A 20,683-nucleotide genomic window follows, 5' to 3' on the forward strand; every position below is an offset into this window, starting at 1 on the left:
CATAACTCCTGGGAATTGTGGGGAGAGGAGTTGGAAAGAGCTTCTTTCATCCTTCAGCAGACTTCACCTCTAAGCTGCCTGCACTGCTGCCCTGCTACACATCACAGCTGCCCTTTGAAAGATCCAGGGACCCAATTTTCCAGCATTTTCACATCTCCTGTTCCTGTCTTAACTACAGACCAAGTTGTCTGTGTCACAAAAGTTCCCTCTGGTCTCACTTAAAAGGGATGGGCTGAGACATTCCAAATCCACACAGTGAAGTCTTCCAGATTATCATCCAAACCACATGGGGTTTAATTTTCCTTTATTAAAGCACACAAGTAGCCACCTAAATGTCATTTACACTGCGGCAGTTGTAAAAATCACACCAACACAACCACTTCCAAAGGGAATTACAGAGCCAGCATTAAAGGCATCCAGCTGACCATGAGCCTGTAACTCCAGAGGCACAGTACAATAAGGTTTTGCTTTCAGGTGTTTGCTGCTCTTATTACAAACTTCACTGAGCATTGAACAGAATGCCTAAACACATTCACTGCAAGGGCTGTGGAAATACCCAAAAGCTTGGTAAACACACATTTATTGAGTACTTGATTATGTAAGATCGTTGCAGCATAGTCATTGTAACAAAATCCATATTTAAAAAATGCCAAACACTGGAATATTTTTTTTCAGAGGACACAAATCTATTTAAAAACCCAGCCAAGAACAACAAAGGGAGTGTGGCTGTTCCTTGGCCAGCCACTAATGAATGTTCTCCTGCTTCCTAAAGGTAAGAACAGCCTGGCAGTCAGTCCCCAGCTTCAGCCCCAACCATTCCCAGACCCCATCAGGCCATCCCACAGCTGAGGGCTGAGCAGAACCAAGGTCTCTCACTGCCCAGCACTGTTACCACCCACAAACATCCCACCTAACCCAGTTTTCCAAAGGTATGGATGCAGCTTGCCAGCAGCACAGTTTTCAAGGAGCTGTTCTTCACATGCCTGGGTTTATATGGGATTTCCTGGTGAGGGCTCTGGGATTAACATCTACTACAAAGTGCTTAAAGTGCCCAGATTTCCTCCTCCCTCCAGACTGGTATGGGGAAGTGCTAATTGCAAAGTTTGCTCTGGCATACATCCAGATTCCCAATCAAATGTTAATCAGCATCAAAATCCTCCCAGCCTGAGCAGTTTACAAGGGATCTGGGTACTGGGACACATGGGACACTGGAATTGTATCTATATTTAAAGCCCAACCATGAAGGAAACACTCTACATAGAAATATAATATTCAATTCCTTTGTACAGCATATAGAAAGAACATGACAGCATTAAAATATTGGCAAATCAATACATTAAAAATACAGAATCTCATAGATCAGAGCACAAGAAATATATTCACATTGGAATCTGTACAGTCCAGAGGACACTGCTGGTTCTCATGTTGGAATTGACCTCCCATGTCCAGGTGGAGGCTGGTGCTTTGCTCCCCCATCAGCACCACTGAACACCACTGCCCAGATTTCCTGGGGCTGTTTTGCTACAGGGACAACCCCAGCCTGCTGCTCTCCCCAGCACAGAGGGCACTCAAGTGCTGAAACTCTTTGGGGAAGCTTTTGTTATCAAGTGAAATGACAGGACATTTCATTTTCCACAAAGCTCTGGCCTACATTGGGAGAGGAAAAACAATCCATGGTTGGCAAGAGGGGTGGTACCTGGGCAGCATTTCCCACATGCTTTCAGCATTGTGGGTCTCTTTTCAGTTAAAAACATAAAACAAACCACAGAACCCCAGGTTTTGTATGGTTTATACCCCACTTATCCCCTGTGGAGTGGGTGGGACTGTTTTAGGCTGCCTCCTCCCACCAGGAATGTCCATGTCTTCTGGAAGAGCTGCCATTACGACTTCTCCAAAATGGCTTTTCCTATAGATAAACTCACATGTCTATAGGCCACTTCATTCCTTCCTCCTCTCACTGAGGAAGATGCCCAAGGCATGCTTGGTAGGGTGAAATCCTACCATGTACCTGCACCTATTCCACTACAGACATGTATATATACAGACACATTCTGTCCATTATTACACTGAAAATACAGAGTAAAAAAAAAAGTAGTAGCAGCATGTAAATGAGGAATTGTGTTTATTTCCTCAGTCTTTTTTCTTTCTCCTCTTCAGAGCTACACCCTCAGTTCTGACAGTCCCTTCTCCCCACCCTGCTCCCCTCTGAGCTGGGGCAGGGGGGGATTTCACTGCAGATCCCATCTGCAGGAGCTGGCGCTGTCCTTCCACGGCAGTTTGAATTTCTCTTCCTGTCAGCTCCCTCCTCTCCCTCCCTGCATCGTTCCCTGCACGATGACTCATCCTGGAGATGATCTTGGGTTTTGTCTGATGGCTCCTGCCCACTTTGGCTGCAGCAAAGTCTGATTTCAGAGCGATGGCACAGGAGGAAAACCCGCACACGAGCGCCTGGTGAGCCAAGCGAGCTGTTAACATCTCCACCCAGGGAGGAAAAAAGCAATGCAAGAGTTCATACTCTGTCTGTCTCCCAGCAGCAGAAGTGTAAGCCTCAAGAGCGATGCCTATTTTAAACCCTTAATTCCTGAACTCTCAATAATGTTGCAGACCCCCAGGGTTTTGCAGGAATCAGCGGGCTGATTTCAAACACGTTCCTTACTGCAGGATGCACTGGAATTAAAAATGCATCAAATGGGCTCACTTTCTCTGCATGCTCTTGGAGTATCCGGTTTTTCCAACCCCCAGAATTGTTTCCTTGTTTTCTCACCTCTCAGTTTTGGGGTCCTGCTAAAGGGCCGTTATCTGAGTCAGTTCTGACGTGGGGGTGGTCGGACTCTGCTGGGCGACAGCCACCATGGGGATTTCCATGCCTAGTCAGGCCGGATTGTTAGTCCCCTCCGAGTTCTTGCAGGCGTAGGCCACATCCTTGGCGATGCTGCACATCCTGTTGGACATCTGGAGCTCGGTCCTGAAGGCAGTGGGGAAGCAGAACTTCTTGAAGCACGCCTTGAAGTTCTCATCCAGGAAGGCGTAGAGCACAGGGTTCAGGCTGCTGTTGGCGTATCCCAGCGCGGTGCAGAAGCAGGAGATGGCCAGCTCCAGCTCGCTCTCTGCCTTGGCACCCAAGCACTGCACCAGCACGAAAATCTGGATGGGAGTCCAGCAAACAATGAAGACTGCCACCACCACCAGGACCATGCGGGTGATGCGCCTCAGGTTCCGGTCCTTCTCCTTGGAGCCCGAGAGGACACGGACATTCTTGAGCCGCCTGATCATGAGGCTGTAGCAAATGGTGATGATCAACACAGGGATCATAAAGGAGAAGAGAAAGACGCAGATGCCAAACACTGGATCCCAGTAGTCCACAGGAGAAGGGAGCTTAATTAGACAATCAATCTCTGCAAGAGTGAAAAAATAAAATGGGAAGGGAGATCAGCAAATGCAGATCAAGCAGAAAAGCATCTGCACATTCAGATTAGTTTGGTTAGTTAGGTTAATGGCTGGACTTGACCTTTTGAAACCAGGGTCCTTTTGAAACAGGAAAGCTGGACAGGACGAACATAGGTCGAACCACTATGGTTAATGCAACATTCTCCATTTATTCAAGAGAAGATGGCAGTTTTTATACATCTCTATGTAGTTTACAGCTAACAAAGGCACTCTGATTGGCAAGTTAACATTGTTTACCTTTGCCTTAAGGTGGTCAGGCTTTTCACACTGCAGCTCTACCCTAATTCACACTCAGATAGCTCATTACTTTGTAGTTACCTTAACATAATTTTTAACTGCACCACAACTAATTTCTTACAGCGTCAAAGGATTCTAGGCCCCACCAAGGCTGCTGATCAGGAGCCTAGTCTGAGGAGTAGCTCAATTCTCATTCCAGACATAAATCATGCCCTCTCTCTCAGAAATTCTGCAACAGGCTTTCCCAACCTAACATAACAATTCTATGTTTAATGTTCAATTCCTCACATAACAATTCCATGTTTAACACTAGAAAAGCAGCAGCAGTGCTACAGAGAGGCAGGGGCAGGGTTAAGATGATTTGACAGCAGAGACCTCCCCCCACTGATGAAAGTGGCACCCCTGTCCCTGGGCTCTCCATCCCTCCCGTGGGTGCAGTTTCACTGACCGTTGTTCTCGTTCTCCGCAGATCCCATCACCATGGCTGGGATGCCAAAGACAGAAGCCAGTGCCCAGATGCAAACATTGACCACCTTGGCCTTGTGGGGCGTGCGGATGTCCAGGGCTTTGATGGGGTGGCAGATGGCGATGTAGCGGTCCACGCTCATCATGGTCAGCGTGAAGGTGCTGGTGAACATGTTGTAGTAGTCAATGGAGATGGCAATCTTGCACAGGACATTGCCAAAGGGCCAGAAGCCCAGGAATGTGTCTGTTCCCTGGAAGGGCAAGGTCATCAGGCACAGGGTGTCAGCCAGAGCGAGGTTAAAGATGTAAATGTTGGTGGCTGTCTTCATCTTGGTGAATCTGAAATGCAGGAATGAGCAATGATTAGAGCTCCCACCTGACCATGATGGGTTAGACACTGAGCTTTACCAAAGAAGATTCTGCTGCTTTCAAAAGGAGAACCTTTCAACCTCCCACAGGTTTATCAACCTGAAGTTCAGCCCATCTCCTACAACACCCCAAAATAGTCCCTCCACAGTCAGTTCCATGGCCAGCAGAATCATTCCCTCAGATTGCCAGTGAGCACCATGGAAGCCTGAGGCTGTCACCTCAGATGGTGTTTCTTGAAAAATTACTTCAATAAGGCCAACTTAGGATTTCACTACCTATGGCTTCATTGTTAGAAGAATGGTGAGAGCTTTAGCCAGTAAGCTGATTTGAAAGGTGCAGGGGTTGATCAGCCATTTGATATGGGCTCATAGCCAGACAGCATGGCTAATGTGACCTGTCAAATCAGAACAGGCAAAATGGCCAGCCCTGGCCAACCAAAAACTGGTAAGGAACTAGGTTTGAATCAGAAATCAAAATATCACAATGGATCTTTCTAGGGAAAGGAGTAAAGTCACAAGTCAAACCCTAAGGATTTTTTTGTCATTTCAATATTACTTTTACCACACGAACTGACTGCCCCAAAGGAAGAGTCACCTTGCTCTAATGGCAATCATCTCCTTTTCACACTTGGGAAATGATGCAGAGCCAGCTGTGATCACCTATCGGGGGGGACGTGCAGTGTCTGCAGAAACGGGAGCTCGACAGTGACTCTGTGACTGAATCTAACATTTCAGCTCCAGGATATTCCTCTCATGGGCAGAATATACTCAAATAGGTATAATTTTAAAACTACAGCTCATCTATCATTTACTCTACTAATGGCCTTAGCAGAGACGTGGCCAAAAATGGCAGACATGATGTTATTAACGGAGTGCAAGTTCATTTGAGGGTAACGCTTCTACCCGTAAACTGCTGCACTATTTTCAGCCTGATACCTGTTAAAATACTACAGGGTCTGATTTGACTTAAAGAGCTCTTTTTGCCAATTTGATACAGAACAGCAAGCCCAGAACTTCCCTTCCAGGTCTGTGCCCTCCCCTGAGCTTCTTCAGCTCTTGATAAATTATTTGAATGCTTGGCAAGACATTACCACTGGCATATTCTGACCACTGCTGGGACACATGGTGACCTGGCCATGTTTGCAAGAGCAGCAGAGAGGAGAGTCACAATCAGACTATAAAGTCTATTTTTTTTACCTGCCTTGGGGCTCTAAGCTGAGCTTGTATCAGAAGTCTGAAAGCAGCTTCAGAAAGCAAAACCAAATGATCTTATTTTTGAGCCTAAAAGCCAAGTGAAGATTTTGGAGGTGAGCACTGATGGAAACATCGTTGGAAATACTTTGAGGTCCCCACACGTTGGAAATACTTTGAGGTCCCCACACAAGCCTGAGTAAGGCTTTTCCTGGCCCAGAAATCAATCACAAGTTCTTAGAAAGCCAGCCCAGACAAACTTACACAACCAACAGCAGTAGAAGGAAAATATTGGTGCCTTTCCTTTTGTGATGGGATGAATGAGCAAAAGGACTTTGCAAATCCAACATAACCAGGCAGCTGCCAGGGCTTTAAGATTTGGGATTTCCTAAGGAGAATTACAGCAGCCTCCAGTGGCCTGAACTCCAGAGGAGCATCTCAGGGTGGCTGTGTCCCCAGCAGTGAGAAGTTTGGGGTATCTCAACCAGCCCTGAACTCAGGGTGTGCAGAGCAAATCTTCAGCTCCTTCCCACATCCCTCCAGCCCCACTGGCCCCACTCCTCCCAGACACTTCCCAGCATGAATTCAGAGTCCAAGTACAACTGGCCTGCCTGGCCCTGCAAAACCCTCAGTGCAAAAATCCCTGTCCTCTGCCTCCTTCCTCACCAGCCTCTGGAGGTGATGACAGAGCCACCTTCCCCCATCCTAACACAGGACACTCTGAGGTGACTGTCCCACCACTTCCTTCAACCCATATTCCAATAGAATTTAAAGCTGATTTTGCACTCTTGAAAGGGGGTGTAATTAATTTGCACCTAATTAATTACTTCTACACCACTTTCTCTGCATGCTGAGAGCCAACAGCCACTGTCCCAGCCAACCAATGTTCCCAAACATTTCCAGAATGCTCAATACACAGAAAAATCAATCAAACACTTCTCTGTGGATTAACCTCTCTTTCTGAGAGTGTTCTTTCCCTTAATCTGCACCAAAAAAAAAAAAAAAAAAAAAAAAAAAATTAAACTCTCAAGCTTTAGGAGGCACCTCAGTCTCCTCCCCCACAGCACAAATGTGCTGCAGATAAACCTGTGGATTCCATGGAGGACATTAGTTCCCTGCTGGGCCACTTTTTGCACTCTGCCGCAGAGGTAATTTCCTAATGGAGCCTCTCCCACAGGGCAGTGCTCAGTTCTCCATCCAGCCCCCCCCTTTGTCACAAGAGAAATCACTTTGCTGTGCTCTCCTGTTCCCTGGGATGCCAAAGCCTGAGAGGAATCAGCTCAGCACTTATCTTCCCTCTCCTTTTGGGTATGTGGACCCTCTCCTAAGGGGAATACATGGTCTGAGAGAGGAGATGAAGGGCAGCTCATTAAGGGTATATAGGTAGGTAGGTAGGTAGGTAAACACACAGACACACTCTTGGGGCTTTAAGGACCTGCTCCTCACAAGAACAGATTCTTCCCCTGGCTGAGCCTCAGGGTGAGCTGCAGAGCTGTTGGTTTTGCATCTTTCCCTTTTCCACTCAGCCACAGCAAGGCTGCAGGGCAAGGGCTGGGGCTAAGGACCAGCTGGCTGCAGCAAACCACAACCCAAAATGGAGCTGCAGACACCAGGGCCAGAGGGACCAGAGCAAAGCCTGCAGTCCTGCAAAACCCTGAGCATTATTTCCAGGAGCTCTCTGCCTCTTGGAGCCTCCTGATTTTGATATGTGTAGCTCCAGCTAATTAGGATGCAGACAGTGTTGTTCACCTTGAGCATCTCCCTTCATCCCCACCTCACACCCTGGCAGCAATGCCAGCCTTTGCCCCCATGCCTGGACATGCTCCAGGAAGCAAAACAGAGCAGAAGAGGCTCAAAGAGGATTTTTACTGAGCTGCTCCCACCCTGTGATGGTGGAAATCAGCCCCAGTTCTCTCCCATCTCTGCTCCCAGCCCTCGGGTTGTGAAGCTGATATTTGATCTGGCACGTTCTGTCATGATTTGTGTCCCCTCAGCTGTCCACCCACACCGTGCTCTCTGCATCCCTGCTGCTCTGATCACCATACCAGAGCCCCCTCAGCCTCAAACTTCTGACCAGTGCAAGATGATTTATTCTTAATGGTTCAACAGGCCCTGAAAAAAACACAGAGAATTTGAGAAGGACAAATTTAAATTAGTCTGGACTCTGAGGCCAGACACTACAGCAAAAGCAGCCACCAGAACAGCACCTAAAAGCCTATAAATTACCCAGCAAGACAGGGACTGACTAGCAGGGGCTAGTAAGGGAATCTGCATCCAGCCAGGACGAGCACACACTTTGGGATCTTCTTGTCCTTGAGCCTCACCTCTGTGCGAGGGGACAGCTGGGAAAAACCAGCCCTGCCCTGCAGGTGCTCTCTGCAGACCACTGTGGATGGTGCTGCCATGCCAAGGGAGGAGGCTCTGTGGCTGCAAAGGCTTCAGCAGCTCACCCAGGGGCTCCCAGGGATGCTCCCACATCCCTGAGCAGGTGCTTGGCCACCAGGAATGGTGCTCTGGTCTAAGGAGGGCATTCATCAGCACCCACCCTGCAGCAGGACATTCTTATCCCTGCACATGGGCCAGATCTGCCACTGCTGACACCCAGACTGCTTCTGGGAATTGCTCAGTCTCTGAAAAACATTGGGAACCAAGTCCCATATTAAACATCACAGAGTTACTGCTGCATTTGGGCAACTCCCTTTCACCCATCTCACCACAGCCAGGTGAAACAAAGAGCCCCTCAACACCCACTGGAGCTACGGGACCTGTGTTAGCAGGGGCCAGATGTGGCTATTATGGGTCATGTGGCTAAGCCCAGCTCACCTGGGCTGATGGGGACCCAGAAATCAGGGAGCTGCAGACCTGTCCTTTGCAGCCATTTCCACAGCAGGATCTCACCTCACCATCCTCACCCAGCTCCACTCACTCTCCAGAGCAAAGAGCCCTTGGTGTGGGTTTCATTTCTCCATAAATAGCAATAATTTATGTGTATTTATTTTGTTTTTCAAGGAAAAACCAAGAGGCAGATCTGGAAACAACAAAAGTCTCAGATGGCCCCACTCCTATCTGCTGGGTGCCCCCTGCATGAAACACTTGCTTCATTTCAGCTCTGAGACACACAGCTGGTCCAGACTTTTCCCTGAGAAAGCTTTCTATTAAGAAATCAGCATCTCTGAAATGTCATAGTTAACTTAATTTCCCCCATCTCATCACAGGCAGCTGCCCTCACCCCTGTTCTCAGGGACTGAGGCAGTTTTCAAGCAGAACAACAGCTGGCACAGCATCCCCAGGCAGGCTCATGGTTCAGGCACCTCCCCATCACATTCCTCCTCCTAAAGCTTCACCTGGAGGCAGCAGATGAAAATGTAGGAGCCTGACAGCCTTAAACTGCCCAAAACATTGCTCAAAATGCTCTGAAAGGTGTTCTGCCATAGAGAGAGCTGAGCATCCCCAGCATTTTGCCAGGCTCCCAGCAGAGAGCTGCCATAGCAATGAGGAGTGCCCCAGAAATGAGGCAGCATTCCCAGGGGGGTTTGAACTGGAGGAATGGATTCTCCAGATCCCCACTGCTGAGCATCACAGCAGCATGGTGGAGCTAGGGACAATGAGCTGCACCTTGTCCCTTCCCTGGGTCACCAAGGGTTGGCAGAGATTTGGGGCCTATGTCACACCCCTATAAGAACACCTGGGTCAGCCCCACCCCCAGGACCAAAAGTACAAAAATACACCTTCCTTCCCCTTTGCTTTCCTTCCTAAATACAAAGCTCTTTGGCAAGCAGCCTTGCAGACTTCAGTTAATAGCTAGGAGGGATCTCAGCAGCCTGGTTTTCCCCAAACCCTCTGTTCAGCTGCTTGTTTCACGTTCATTAAGAAGCAGAACAGGAAATATATGCAGAAGAGAGCAAACAGCAGGAGGAGGAGGGAGGGGAGGCATCGTCTCTGCTGGTGAGGAGCTCCAGGATGAGCCAGCAGAACAAAGCCACAGGCAAGGCAGGTTCCCACAACAGGCCCTTCACTGTCCAGGAAATCGTGTTCCTGACAAGAGCCCTTCTCCATCTTACCCAATTAGTGCTGCTCAGCCCTGAAAGGGATTGGCAGTCACATGATGACTGTCTCTATAAATTAATTGTTCCAAATGTTAAATCATTCCAAATACAATAGAGATGTAGGCTGGGTTCTGCATCAGAGGGGAAAGCCTAGAGGAGGCTTTGAATTTGTACTTTTGCGTGAAATACCGGGAGGTTTAAAACTTTTCCCTTGGTGCTGCAGAAAACTCATTCAGGAGGAACAAAAAAAATGAGCTTTTCTGATGCCTCCAATTTCCTTGAGTGCTGGTATTAGAGTCTTTTTATTTCCCAACTCCCTCAAAAATGGGAAACAATTACTGTCTATAACACTACCAGTCTTTTTCTGGCAGGTAGTATACCATTTTCCTATGGGCTGTGTAATATGTTGAAGCCTGGTTATCATTGCCAAAGCACAGAAAGAAAAAAAGCTTGTTGGGGTGCACATTACCTACAGTGATAAGGGTGCAGCCCAGAGGGTTTGCTGATCATTTTTCCATTAATTTATCATTATGAGTCCCTAAACCCTGTGTTGACTTACCAGCAACCAACTTCCAACCTACTGAAAACCAGATGCCATTCAAGACATGAAGCATCAAAGCTCTAATCTGAGGAGAAAAGCATGTGCTTGAGAAGCTCACCAGTATCATCCTTGTTTGACCACAATTTGGCAGCTTTTCATCAATTTGTGCACGTGGCCAGGGTCAAGAGTTTGATATTGAGTCCAATTCACCCTCCTGACCTCAGCAGACAGGGCAAGGAGAGAAGAATCCTGGGCAGAGCTGACCAGAAGTTGTTGCCCATCAACTCAAGGGTCATTGCCTTGGCTCTAACTCAGTGTTGGTCTCAGCTCAGTACTGAGCTCCCCAGGGAACATGGCTGGGGAACAGCAGCCCCTACATGTGCTCTAGCTCAGTTATAACCTCCCCAGCACACACTTTTCATTTCTGAGTAAAGAGAAATAGGGAAATGGAAAAACCTGAGGGAGATTGGGGTGGCACCTGTCTTCAGTTTTCAATTGTACAACAAGAGGACACAAAAAGAGTTGCATTCCATGGGAAATTCTATTGCAAAATCCCTGAGTGCCATTTATCCAACTGGAAGGTAATACAGCCAAAAAGGAGTGGAGCAGAAACCAGTATTTTTCTTGGTTAGCCATGGCACAGGTCCACCCTGCCCGGGCCCCAGTTTGGGACACTCATATTACTGGTGATGCTGCAGCCCCAGCCCTGGGCAGGGCCAGCAGGATCCTGCTGTGCACATCCCACCAGGCCTTTGCAGACAGGGAGAAGATTTCTGCCCAGGCTTCTCCTTACACACATCAAGGCTCATGCACAGGGTAAGGACTCCCTTCCTCTGCTGCACACGAGCTGGCATTCCCATGCAGCCACATCACAATCGTCAGATGTGGGCTTCCAGCTCCAGAGCCTCACTACTCACACACTTGCACACACCCACAAACTACTCCAGCAATTGCTACTACACTGAGAGGAACTCAAGCTGTCCAGACATGGCACCAGTGTGCTGCAAAGCTCCTCTCTGAATCTACAGACTCCCCAGGACTAATGGGATCCCCTCTCAGTGCCATGAACTGCTCAGCTAAAAGATCACAGACAGGCAGCCTGATGAACAGACATGTCACTTTGCCCTTGGAGCAGAGATTGAACCACTCTTCAGCAACCTCTGGTACCAAAGACCTAATTTTACAGCATCTCCCCAGCCAAGTTGTAGTTATTCAGGGGAAAGATGCTCTGGAAGCAGCTGGGCTCCTGGCAGGAACAAGAGAATCTCATCAGTGTCTGAATACCTGCTAAATACTTTCCTCTTCTGTTGGAGGATTCAGCCTGTCTTTTCTGTGCTGGCAGAGTCCACCTGCACCAGGAATCTGCTCCAAGATGTGGATAAAATGGAAGCTCCCTCCTTAACATGCAGGGTGCAAAGATCAGAAGGGGGATGCTGGGTTTAACATAATCACAGCCCTGAGAGCTGCACAAACTTATTCTGTACTTACAGGGTGAACAAGGTTTCTGATTCCCAGAGCCAGAGGGGTTTGAACCATTCAAACAGAAGCAGACAAGGACATGGAGGATGAAGTGGTGCATGCTCGGTGCTGTCCCTCTGCTAAGGTCCCCCCCACCCTCCTGACTTCAGCACAAGGAGCCAGAGAAGTTGCCCTCAACTCTGCAGCATCCTCTCACATCTTACTTAAGTCTGCAGGCTCCAAAGGGTTGGAAGACTTACATTTTCGACTTTTTTTCTCCTGTAAGAGTAAAAGGAAGCTTCCCAGCAGGCTCTTTCCTTTGCAACAAGGTTCAGCTTTGGAAAGAGCCAGCTTCCAGATGGAGCAGCACCTGCAAACACAGCTGGGGTGCCGGACACAGCACAGGAAGGAGAGGTCCCATTAAGGAGCCAGCACACCCTGGCAGTGGAATGCTCCCAGCACATTGCCCTCCCCAGAGACATACAAAATCCCTAAAAAGACAAAAAAAAATTTTAAAAAAAAATTTTTTTTGAGCAGATCTGCTCACTCCATTCCATTCTCTGGGTTAAACTTTAGGAGGCACCAGAGGGCAGCTGAAAACTGGCAGAAACCTTCATCACAGCCTAGGAAGGGGGAAAAAAAAAACAAACAAAAAACCCAAATAAAACCAAAACAATAAAACAAATGCCACATCATTACCTCTGAAGCACGTCTCTAACCCCAGGGAAGAGCCTGGCTGGCAGGGATGGAGGGAGGGAAGGTCTGCCCCGCTCCCAGCCTCCCCGGGAGCCTCCCCGGTGTCCTACCTGACGATCACATACATGACGGAGCAGTTGCCCACCAGCCCCACAATGCACACGATGGAGTAGACGACCACGATGGTGATCTTGATGCTGAGCGGCAGGAAACCGTCCCCTGTGCTGTTGTTGAACCAGTTGCTGGGCAGAAAGCTCAGGTTGAGCATGGAGGAGTCGTTCAGCAGCTTCCTCAGGTCGGGGTCTTCAAAAATATGGGCAGAGAAGAGCGGGTCCATCGTGAAGCAGCAGCCTGCGCCAAGGACCTGGGGCAGCGAGAGGCAGCTTTAAAATCTGCTGATCAAACGGGTGGCAGGGGACTGTGGCAAGGCAAGTGCACGAGAAACGCTGGGGAAGGGTGATTTATCACCAGGGAGAAGGATGATTTACTGCCACGGAACACAGCCCCCCTCCCCAGGAGCATTTTAATGGGATGCAACCCCGAGAGCCTGGCGCATCCCGAGCGCACAGGGATCACGCGTATCTCCACCCCGCCGGCTCAGGGGACTGCACACATCATCCCTTCTCCCAGGAGCTGGATGTCCCCACCTGCCTCTCCCACCCCGCGGCTCGGTGAGTCCCCCACAGGCGGTTTTGTGCCCCCAGACCTTCCACTGCCACCCGAGAGCCACCGGGGCTCCGGCACGACCCCAGCGGTCCGTACCACGCAAAAAGCAGCAGGAAAAGCCCGAAGTTGGCAATAAACCCCAGCCGGCTGCTTACCTGCGGCAGGTCCCCTCTAGCGCAGCTCCGGACCTGGCTCCGCTCCCCGCGGCCGCATCCAGCAGCCCCGGGCCGGGGGATGGGGGGGACACGGGACAAAGCCGGGGGTTCTGCCGGTGGAGGAGGGGAAAGGGCTGCTCTGGCAGGCAGGGCTGCTGCCAGCGCAGGGGGCTGCACCCCGGAGCCCACGTTTTTAAGGAAAAGGGAGGGATGAGGGAGAGGGAGGGAGGACGGAGGGCGGCTGGGCAGAGCCAGGCTGCCGGGCTGCTCCCACTGCGTAAGAGAAAAGCGGGAGGGGGAAGGAGGAAAAGGGGGGGGGGGGGGGGGGGGGAAATGATAAATAACCAAACGCGGCAAAGGGAAGGCGAGCCCACACCTGCGAGCCTCGGGCAGCGTCCGCCCCCCGCCCCGGGGAGCTGCGGTGGCCTCCCCGTCCCAGCCCCGGCGCGGCGAGGGGGCACCAGCATCCCCCGGCCTCCCCAAACCCACCCTGCCCCAGCCCCCGACCCGCAGCCTACCTGGGGTGGGCTCCCAGCGGGAGATGCTGGGAAGAAGGGAAGAATCGGGCAAGGCTGCTGGGGAGATCGGGATTCGGGAAGCAGATTCCTCCCTCCTCTGCAATTGTGCAACCTGAGCGCTGTTCTAGCGCAGCAGCAGCGGAATGGGGAATCTGACCTAGAAACTGGCAAAAAAAATTACAAGGAGGAATGGGAACCACGGGGAGAAAATTGTTATTATTTAGTATTCTTCTGGCACCATTAACTAAAGGTAATTTTGGTAACCCAGACCATCCTGCACTTCTTATCTGAGTTAGATACTCCAGAAGCTGCAGTGGTAAATTCCTTACCTCAAGGTGGGGTGATCCACACAGAGCCCACAGGTACCTGCAGTTCCCCGACTGGCTGTGGGACATTGACCCTGATAAACTCATTTCCCAGGAGCTGCAGAGTCCCCCAGGTAGGCCAGCCCCCAAAGAGGGGGCACAGAGGACTTTGGGACCCACTCCCAAAGTGGTTTGATTGCTGACTACCAGAGCCACCTGCTCTGGCGCCTCTGGCCATCTGCAGTGTTTCCCCAAAGAAGCCATTTCCTGGGATTTTGGGGAAATTTCTCAGTGCTGGGGACACAAGCAGAGACACACACAGATCAGAGCAAATTCAGGGCACACTTTCCCAAGAGGTGGAGAAAAAGAAGATAAGCTCTTGGGCAGCAAATGTTTTTTTCTCTTCCCAACCCACAGCCAGCCCAACAAAGAGCCTCCTGGGCCCCAGCAGGCAGCCAGGGCTACTTTGTGCTCCTGCTCTCCTTTAATGCATACTTGGGGATATTTAGCACAAAAGCTGCACCTTCTTCACCAGGAACACAATGCTAAGGTATGGTGCTGCATGGCAATTTTCTTGAAAGCTTCAACAAGAGATCTCAGCTTTAACAGGGACAAGGGAAAAAAGGCATGACCCAGAGTTCCAGCCCTCCTGTGGAACAGAACAGTCTCACTGCTTCAAAAATTGAGGTTTTGTCAGTCCATTAATGAGAGTGTGAAATAAATATTAGACCAGACATTACCTTAATTGTCAGTGGATTGATTTCCAAAGGCTGAAGCAAGGACAGCAGTAAATCAGTGCAAGAGCTCCCAGCTGGACAGCCCAGGAGCTGACGGGAAGAGTGTTTGCAAATTCAGCTCTGCTCCTCTCTGCTGGCTCTCACCCCAACAAGTGCTCTCAGCCCTTCCCACACTCCTTTATGTTCATGCAGAGCAGCAAATACAGCAGGTTCACCTATTTATCTTGTGGTTTTCCTCCTGGCCTGAGATGTGTTTCAGAAAAGCTGCTGGAAAAGGGATCAGGAATGCTCTTTACTGACAGCCAAGATTTGTATCTGGGACAAATATCCTTCCAAAACTCCCCCTCACCCATCCCTCTAGCTGCTCCTCAGTGTTCATCTCTGCTCTCTTTGCATGGGGAAGAAAGCCCAGGATGGTCATGCTGCACCTTCAGTCCCAATCCTGCTGCTTCACATCATTTCACTCCAATTATAATTCAATAATAGTGAGATCTGTCCTTCCAGAATATCTCATGGGATCTAAACACATGCTCTTCTCAGGGTCCCTGGGTGAGAGGAGGACAATTATCTCAAGAGTGTGATTGCCAGATTTCTTCTTCATTAGAAGACTCCTATGCACCAAGGGAAGGAAGACAACCTAAATTTTGTCAACATTACCCAAAAAGGATTTATCCCAGCCTATTTATTTGAAAAACAGAGAAGCTCTTCAGCGTGAAGGTTTCTTAGCAGACAGCAAGGTAACAAAAGCCAAGAAAAGAACAAGACAAAAAGCCACCCTTTTTCCAGGTGATGCCCAGGGAGCTTTTGGGGAGACAGCAAATCTCACACACCATTATGAGGTGCTGAATTGCAACAGAGAATCCAGGGCATCAACATGCAAGTGAAAACACCTTCCACTAGAGCAGATTGCTCCAAGCCCATCCAACCTGGCACTGAATGCTCACAGGGATGGGGCAACCACACACACCTTTACCATTTCTGCCTCCAAACTGCTGGAGCATCAGCACAGTCTGCATCAGTTGTGGATGAAAAATCCTTAATTGTTTCAAGATAATCCAGTTCAAGTGCCAGTAATTGCATCTTCTGCCATTTCAACCAGTTTAACGTTACAGACATTGCTCCTAAATGTGGAGAACCTTTGCTGATTCTGCAGAAAACAACCCTCAGCCACCTGCATCTCCTAATAGCAACAGCCCACAGGGATTTTTTTTTTTATTTTTTTGCCTTTCCTTTCAGGGGGTGAAGACGTCTGCACATCAGAGCTGTTTTGTCACCTTTAGCACGGTTTGTCAATCTGTTTAATCAAGGCCATCATGAGCAGAGAATTAATTTTTCAAGATGTAAAATCATTTTTTCATGCAGGGAATGAGCACCTGGCTGGAGAGGAGCAGGAGAAAGGCTGGGGGGATGTGGAGAATACCAGAAAGCAAAGGTTCAAAAATGCAACTGTCACTCCTGGGATTATGGGCACCTGATTAATGGCTTGCCAAAGGCTAATTAGCTAAATTTGGACCAAAACCACTGGTAATGGGTGATATTAGGACATTAATTAATGATGCCAAAAATTTAGCAATTATATATCCCTTCCTAAGGCAGGGGAGATAGAACTGAATAATCTTTACAGATTTATGGTCAACAGAGCATCAGGGAAACAAGAAAAAACAATAAATAAAAATATGAAAACATCTTTTCTTGAACCCTAAATCCCACTTTTCCAGAGCAGTCTCTACAAAGGGATTCAGTGTTACTTCACTGAGACAGTGGTGATAAATCCTGTTCCTTGCATGGTGCTATAAATCATGAAACAACAAAAGACAAGAAAGATTCCACAACTGGATTATCTGCCCTCCATGGCCAGCAGACTCATTCAAACAATGAGAAATAACATCTATTAAAAAGAAGAGGACATTGGCTTCTTCAATATTTCCAGTAATACATATTCATTGTAGCTTTTGTATTTCCTCAAGTCAGACTCATTTTAGAGATGACAGAAACCTCTGCAGGCTCTTTTCTGAGCTGCTGAGCATCAGACTGAAAAGAAAACCAGAAACTGTTCCCAAGGAGAAGTGATGGGCCTGGGGACAAACCCACTGTGGGGAAAGGAATCCCACGGACTGCAGCGTGTGTTGGGGTTTACCTAAATCCCAGTCCCAGCAGGGGGAATGGGGTCAGTGAGATGTCACAGGCCATGTCCTGCCTGGTTCAAAGTCCCCATCTCCCTTCCATGATCACTGAACTTCCCAGGAAGAGAAGATCTGGGAGAAGATCTCAGGATGCAAATGGCAGGGAGATGGTCCAGCTCCATCAGAGGTGGCTGATCCCAGTACATCCCAACACTCAGACCCAGTCACAAAAACAAGCTGACACATTCACACACAAATTTTAGGCCCAGCCCAGCAGAGAAAGGCAGCTCAGCTCATCCATCATTCCTGAGGGGCAGCTTCACCTGCCCAGTGTTGACACTTCTGTACCCTGACAACCCACCTGAATGCTGGCTGGGGACCTCCCTGCCAATTCTTCAGGCTGCAAGGAACTGATTTACAGGAACAGAGATATTATACAATAAAACACTTTCCTGAAGGATCAGCTGGTTCTCAGGGCCACCAGGCTAACAAAGCTGGAGTCAATGGGTTCCTCTTTTTAAAACAGCAGGACAGCAGAACAAGTGTAATTCATGCCCATTTCAAGCACAAACACTGAGGAAATCTCTCCATTTCTCTTCTACCCATCTACAGGGTCCATGGTAAGGAGAACAGCCAGGATTAATGCCAGCAGCCACCTGCATTTTAAGAACACTCTGTGTGCTGCTAGGCCTGATCCTCATTACTTGCAAATAATTACAGCAGACCCTGCTTTCACCAAAAATTCATTTAAAGCAAAATCCCCCAAGCTCCAGGAGGAGAAAGAACACATAGTGGTACCAACTCCACTGGTATTTTATTGTCTGCCATCACTATTTACAATTTTCAAGAGGCTGATCATTTCAGGTGACTGCAGATGAGGCCATAAATCTTCACTGCAACATTAAATTGTGTTTTACTGTCTTCCTTCTCTTTGCATCTCAAACTCATGAACCTGGAAACAAGCAATTCCCTCTACTCTTACAAGACAGAAGCTCTCCTTGCCCCCATTATTCCTGGCCTATTCACTGATTTTTTTCACTATTCTGGGAATGGGCACCCTTCACCCAACACTTACTATTTGGGTGAACCAGAGGCTGACAGAGTAAGAGTATCTGATTTCAAGAAGGGCAGTGATGGTTGCAGGATTTACACAGGTACTGAGTAAGAAACAGCAGCAGATTATTAATTTAGATCTTCTGAACACTATCCCCGCATTTTAACCTCTTATTCCTTTGAGAGGAAAACATCTCTGTGCTCAGATGGTGAATTTCACAGAAGGTTTCAAAACAAAGATCTGCTTATCACCTTTGTGCTGCAGTTCTTTTATACAGCAAACAGCTTGGAGAGCAACAAAATCACTGCAAAAAAGTCTGACACCAAAATACCCAGAAACCATTTACTGTTTGTTTCCCCCTGAAGTTGCTCTCCCCAAAGAGATGTCACTCAAGTTCTCACTGTTGTGTGGATCAATAGCAGCTGATGCCTGATAAACCACCCCAAAGCAAAATGTTTTCACAGCTTTAATCCACCTGAACTCAGCCCCAGAAGTCTTCCCTCATTCCATTTTCCAGCAAGAGGAAACAATAGATGTTTACTGAAAATTTCAAGCAACCGTAGTGGGAAATGTATTCCCATCGAAGGCTGGAATGTCTGCCTTGAAAAGGCTGCAGCCTTTACCAAATCTCTAACTGGGGAGAACCACCAGTGAGGTAGAGGAGATGTATGTAAATAATATGCACCAAGCACAGATATGTGCTGTCTCCTCACATATGCTATTTATGTGGCTGTCATGCTCTGGAGATGTCACGCAGAGAGCCGTGGCAGCAGCACCATACAGGCACTCCAGCTCCCCATAATTTTAGGTGGGATTGAAAGTCAACAGCCTTGCTGGGACAAGCTGGTTCCAGCAAAGCTGTGCTGAGTCACAGCAGCCAAAAAACTGGGCCTGAATGTTTGACAGGATAAAAGAACACTTCTAAATGTATGTCACAGATGTCAGTGGCTGCACCCAGCCATGCCTGCCAACAGGACCAGAAGAGGCTATCCAGCCATGAGAGAGGCTATCCAGCACCCTGGGCTGCTGGCTGCTCAGAGCTCACTCCCAGCTGAGAAAAGTGCATTATTCCCCTACAAAAGTAACATTTAACCTTCATCTGAAGCCTTTTTGTCCTTGCCTAAAACCACAGCCTTACCTAGGAAGCTGCTTCATCCCACAAGCGGATCCATTTCCACATATCCCTCACCCTGTACACAATCCAACCCCTTTCCCCACCCCCACACAGCCCTTTTGTCCCTCACCCACCCAACCCACATCACCTGCATTCACCTGTGTCACCCGAGGCTCCTCCAGCCTCAGCAAACCCTGTGGCACAAATGCTGCAGGGGCAGCTTGGGAACTGGCAGTGCTTTTCAGATCCAGTTCAGGAAAGCCACTGATGCTGAGACCGAGTGTTTGTGATTGAGCCAGGCTTTTGAAAGTGAAAAACTGTGTGAAAAACTCTGAGCAACATATATCCTACTACAATTTCGTCATCTGGGTGTGAAGAATTGTGACTAAGGTATTTAAGAAACAGATACTCTACAACAACTTTCAGGAATACCAAGGGAACACATTTGAGGTTATTTAAGTGTTTTCCAAGCAGGAGCACAAAGCAGGGCACAGCTGCTTTGGCATCCTCTGCTTCAGCCACGGGGACATGCTCCTCTGAGCCTGACCCCAGCTCTGTCCCAGTCTCTGAACCTCTCATTACTTCCCTCAAATTGCCCTCAAGACCATTTTGCTTCATGTCTTGTGCCTTTTCCAGGCTCTCGCCCTCCATCACCGTGGCTGGGGCAGCGCCGGGCTCCAGAGCAGCGTGAGCTCGGTGCCACAGGCAGGATCTGCCAGCTGCACCATCACACAAACAAGGATGGACTTTTCACACCCTGCTTCTCCTGCAGGCACTCAGAGAGCACTACAAACCCGTTTGGGAGATGGATGGAGGGGGAGAGACAGCAGGAGCCTGGGGGTGGAACAGGGCCAGTGGGGAGAGGTGGAGATGCCTCAGCCTTGCTGCCCCATTGGAAAACAGGCAACCCATGATGGGAAGAAATGACAATGTTTGGCTCCAGATCAGAAGGCTGGAGGATCTGCTTTATTAAAACTATACTATATTACATTCATATACTATTTCAAGAGATACTCTACTATTCTACCTACTTACTTCTTACTTACCTAACATGAGACTCTCTGCTGAGAGTCCAACACAGCTGGATCCGTTGGTCACTGAACCCAAGCAACCTTCACCAGAATCCAACCCAGCCATCACTGCAGGTAAACAATCTCCATACCACATTCCACATGGGGAAAACAAAGGAGCAGGGATAAAGATTGTTTTCTCTTCTCTCTATGCTTCTCCTGAGAGACAGAACTATGCCTGTCTGTCCAGAGAGTGTGAATGTCACACTGCTCCATGCCAGAGCAGCTGCAGTTGTGAGGTGTTGGATTAGGCCCTTTCCTGTGGCAGCAGCTCTCTCCACAGAGAGCAGCAGGCACGACTTTCCCAGGCTTATTCCAGGGGAAGGCTGAGAGAAGATCAGAGAAAAGAATGAGAAGCAATTCTTATCTTCACTTCTGCGCTTGTTGTGTGGAATGTGTCATGGAGATTTGTTTACCAAAGGAGATTCCTTGACTGGTCACTGCTGACGGTGTTTGGATGGATTGACCAATCTGGTCTGTCAGTATCGGACT

At 48.7% G+C, this 20,683-nt stretch overlaps 1 protein-coding gene and 1 long non-coding RNA gene across 3 annotated transcripts in view; one reads left to right on the top strand and one right to left on the bottom strand.

Moving 5' to 3' along the window:
• Positions 1 to 287: 287 nt before the first annotated feature.
• Positions 288 to 13,925, bottom strand: OPRL1 (opioid related nociceptin receptor 1). 2 transcript variants are annotated; one of them, XM_021527289.3, is made up of 5 exons: positions 13,789 to 13,925; positions 13,271 to 13,543; positions 12,560 to 12,813; positions 4,133 to 4,488; positions 288 to 3,395 (listed from the first exon to the last, which is right to left on the bottom strand). In XM_021527289.3, exons 3-5 carry the CDS (start codon positions 12,784 to 12,786, stop codon positions 2,872 to 2,874), a joined length of 1,107 nt encoding a protein of 368 aa, XP_021382964.1. In that variant the 5' UTR covers positions 12,787 to 12,813; positions 13,271 to 13,543; positions 13,789 to 13,925; the 3' UTR covers positions 288 to 2,871. The 2 variants fall into 2 exon arrangements, with proteins under 2 accessions (XP_021382964.1, XP_021382965.1); XM_021527290.3 differs by lacking the exons at positions 12,560 to 12,813; positions 13,271 to 13,543; positions 13,789 to 13,925 and adding an exon at positions 12,014 to 12,263.
• LOC144247184 (uncharacterized) overlaps positions 12,968 to 20,683 on the top strand; it is a 36,725-nt gene continuing 29,009 nt past the window's right edge. Inside the window, exon 1 of the long non-coding RNA XR_013340891.1 lies at positions 12,968 to 13,120. This is a non-coding gene — a long non-coding RNA (uncharacterized LOC144247184). The remainder of the gene's footprint in view (positions 13,121 to 20,683) is intronic.

Source organism: Lonchura striata, chromosome 17 (genome assembly GCF_046129695.1).
Source record: "Lonchura striata isolate bLonStr1 chromosome 17, bLonStr1.mat, whole genome shotgun sequence".
Classification (NCBI taxonomy): domain Eukaryota; kingdom Metazoa; phylum Chordata; class Aves; order Passeriformes; family Estrildidae; genus Lonchura; species Lonchura striata.

Bases quoted from the DNA above. Each gene is read 5' to 3' on its own strand.
- OPRL1 (XM_021527289.3), bottom strand. From the start codon at position 12,786: ATGGACCCGCTCTTCTCTGCCCATATTTTTGAAGACCCCGACCTGAGG. The intron at 4,489-12,559 runs GTAGGACACCGG...CCTGCATTTCAG, and splicing joins GTCATGTATGTGATCGTCAG to ATTCACCAAGATGAAGACAG. The intron at 3,396-4,132 runs GTCAGTGAAACT...TCACTCTTGCAG, and splicing joins TGCGGAGAACGAGAACAACG to AGATTGATTGTCTAATTAAG.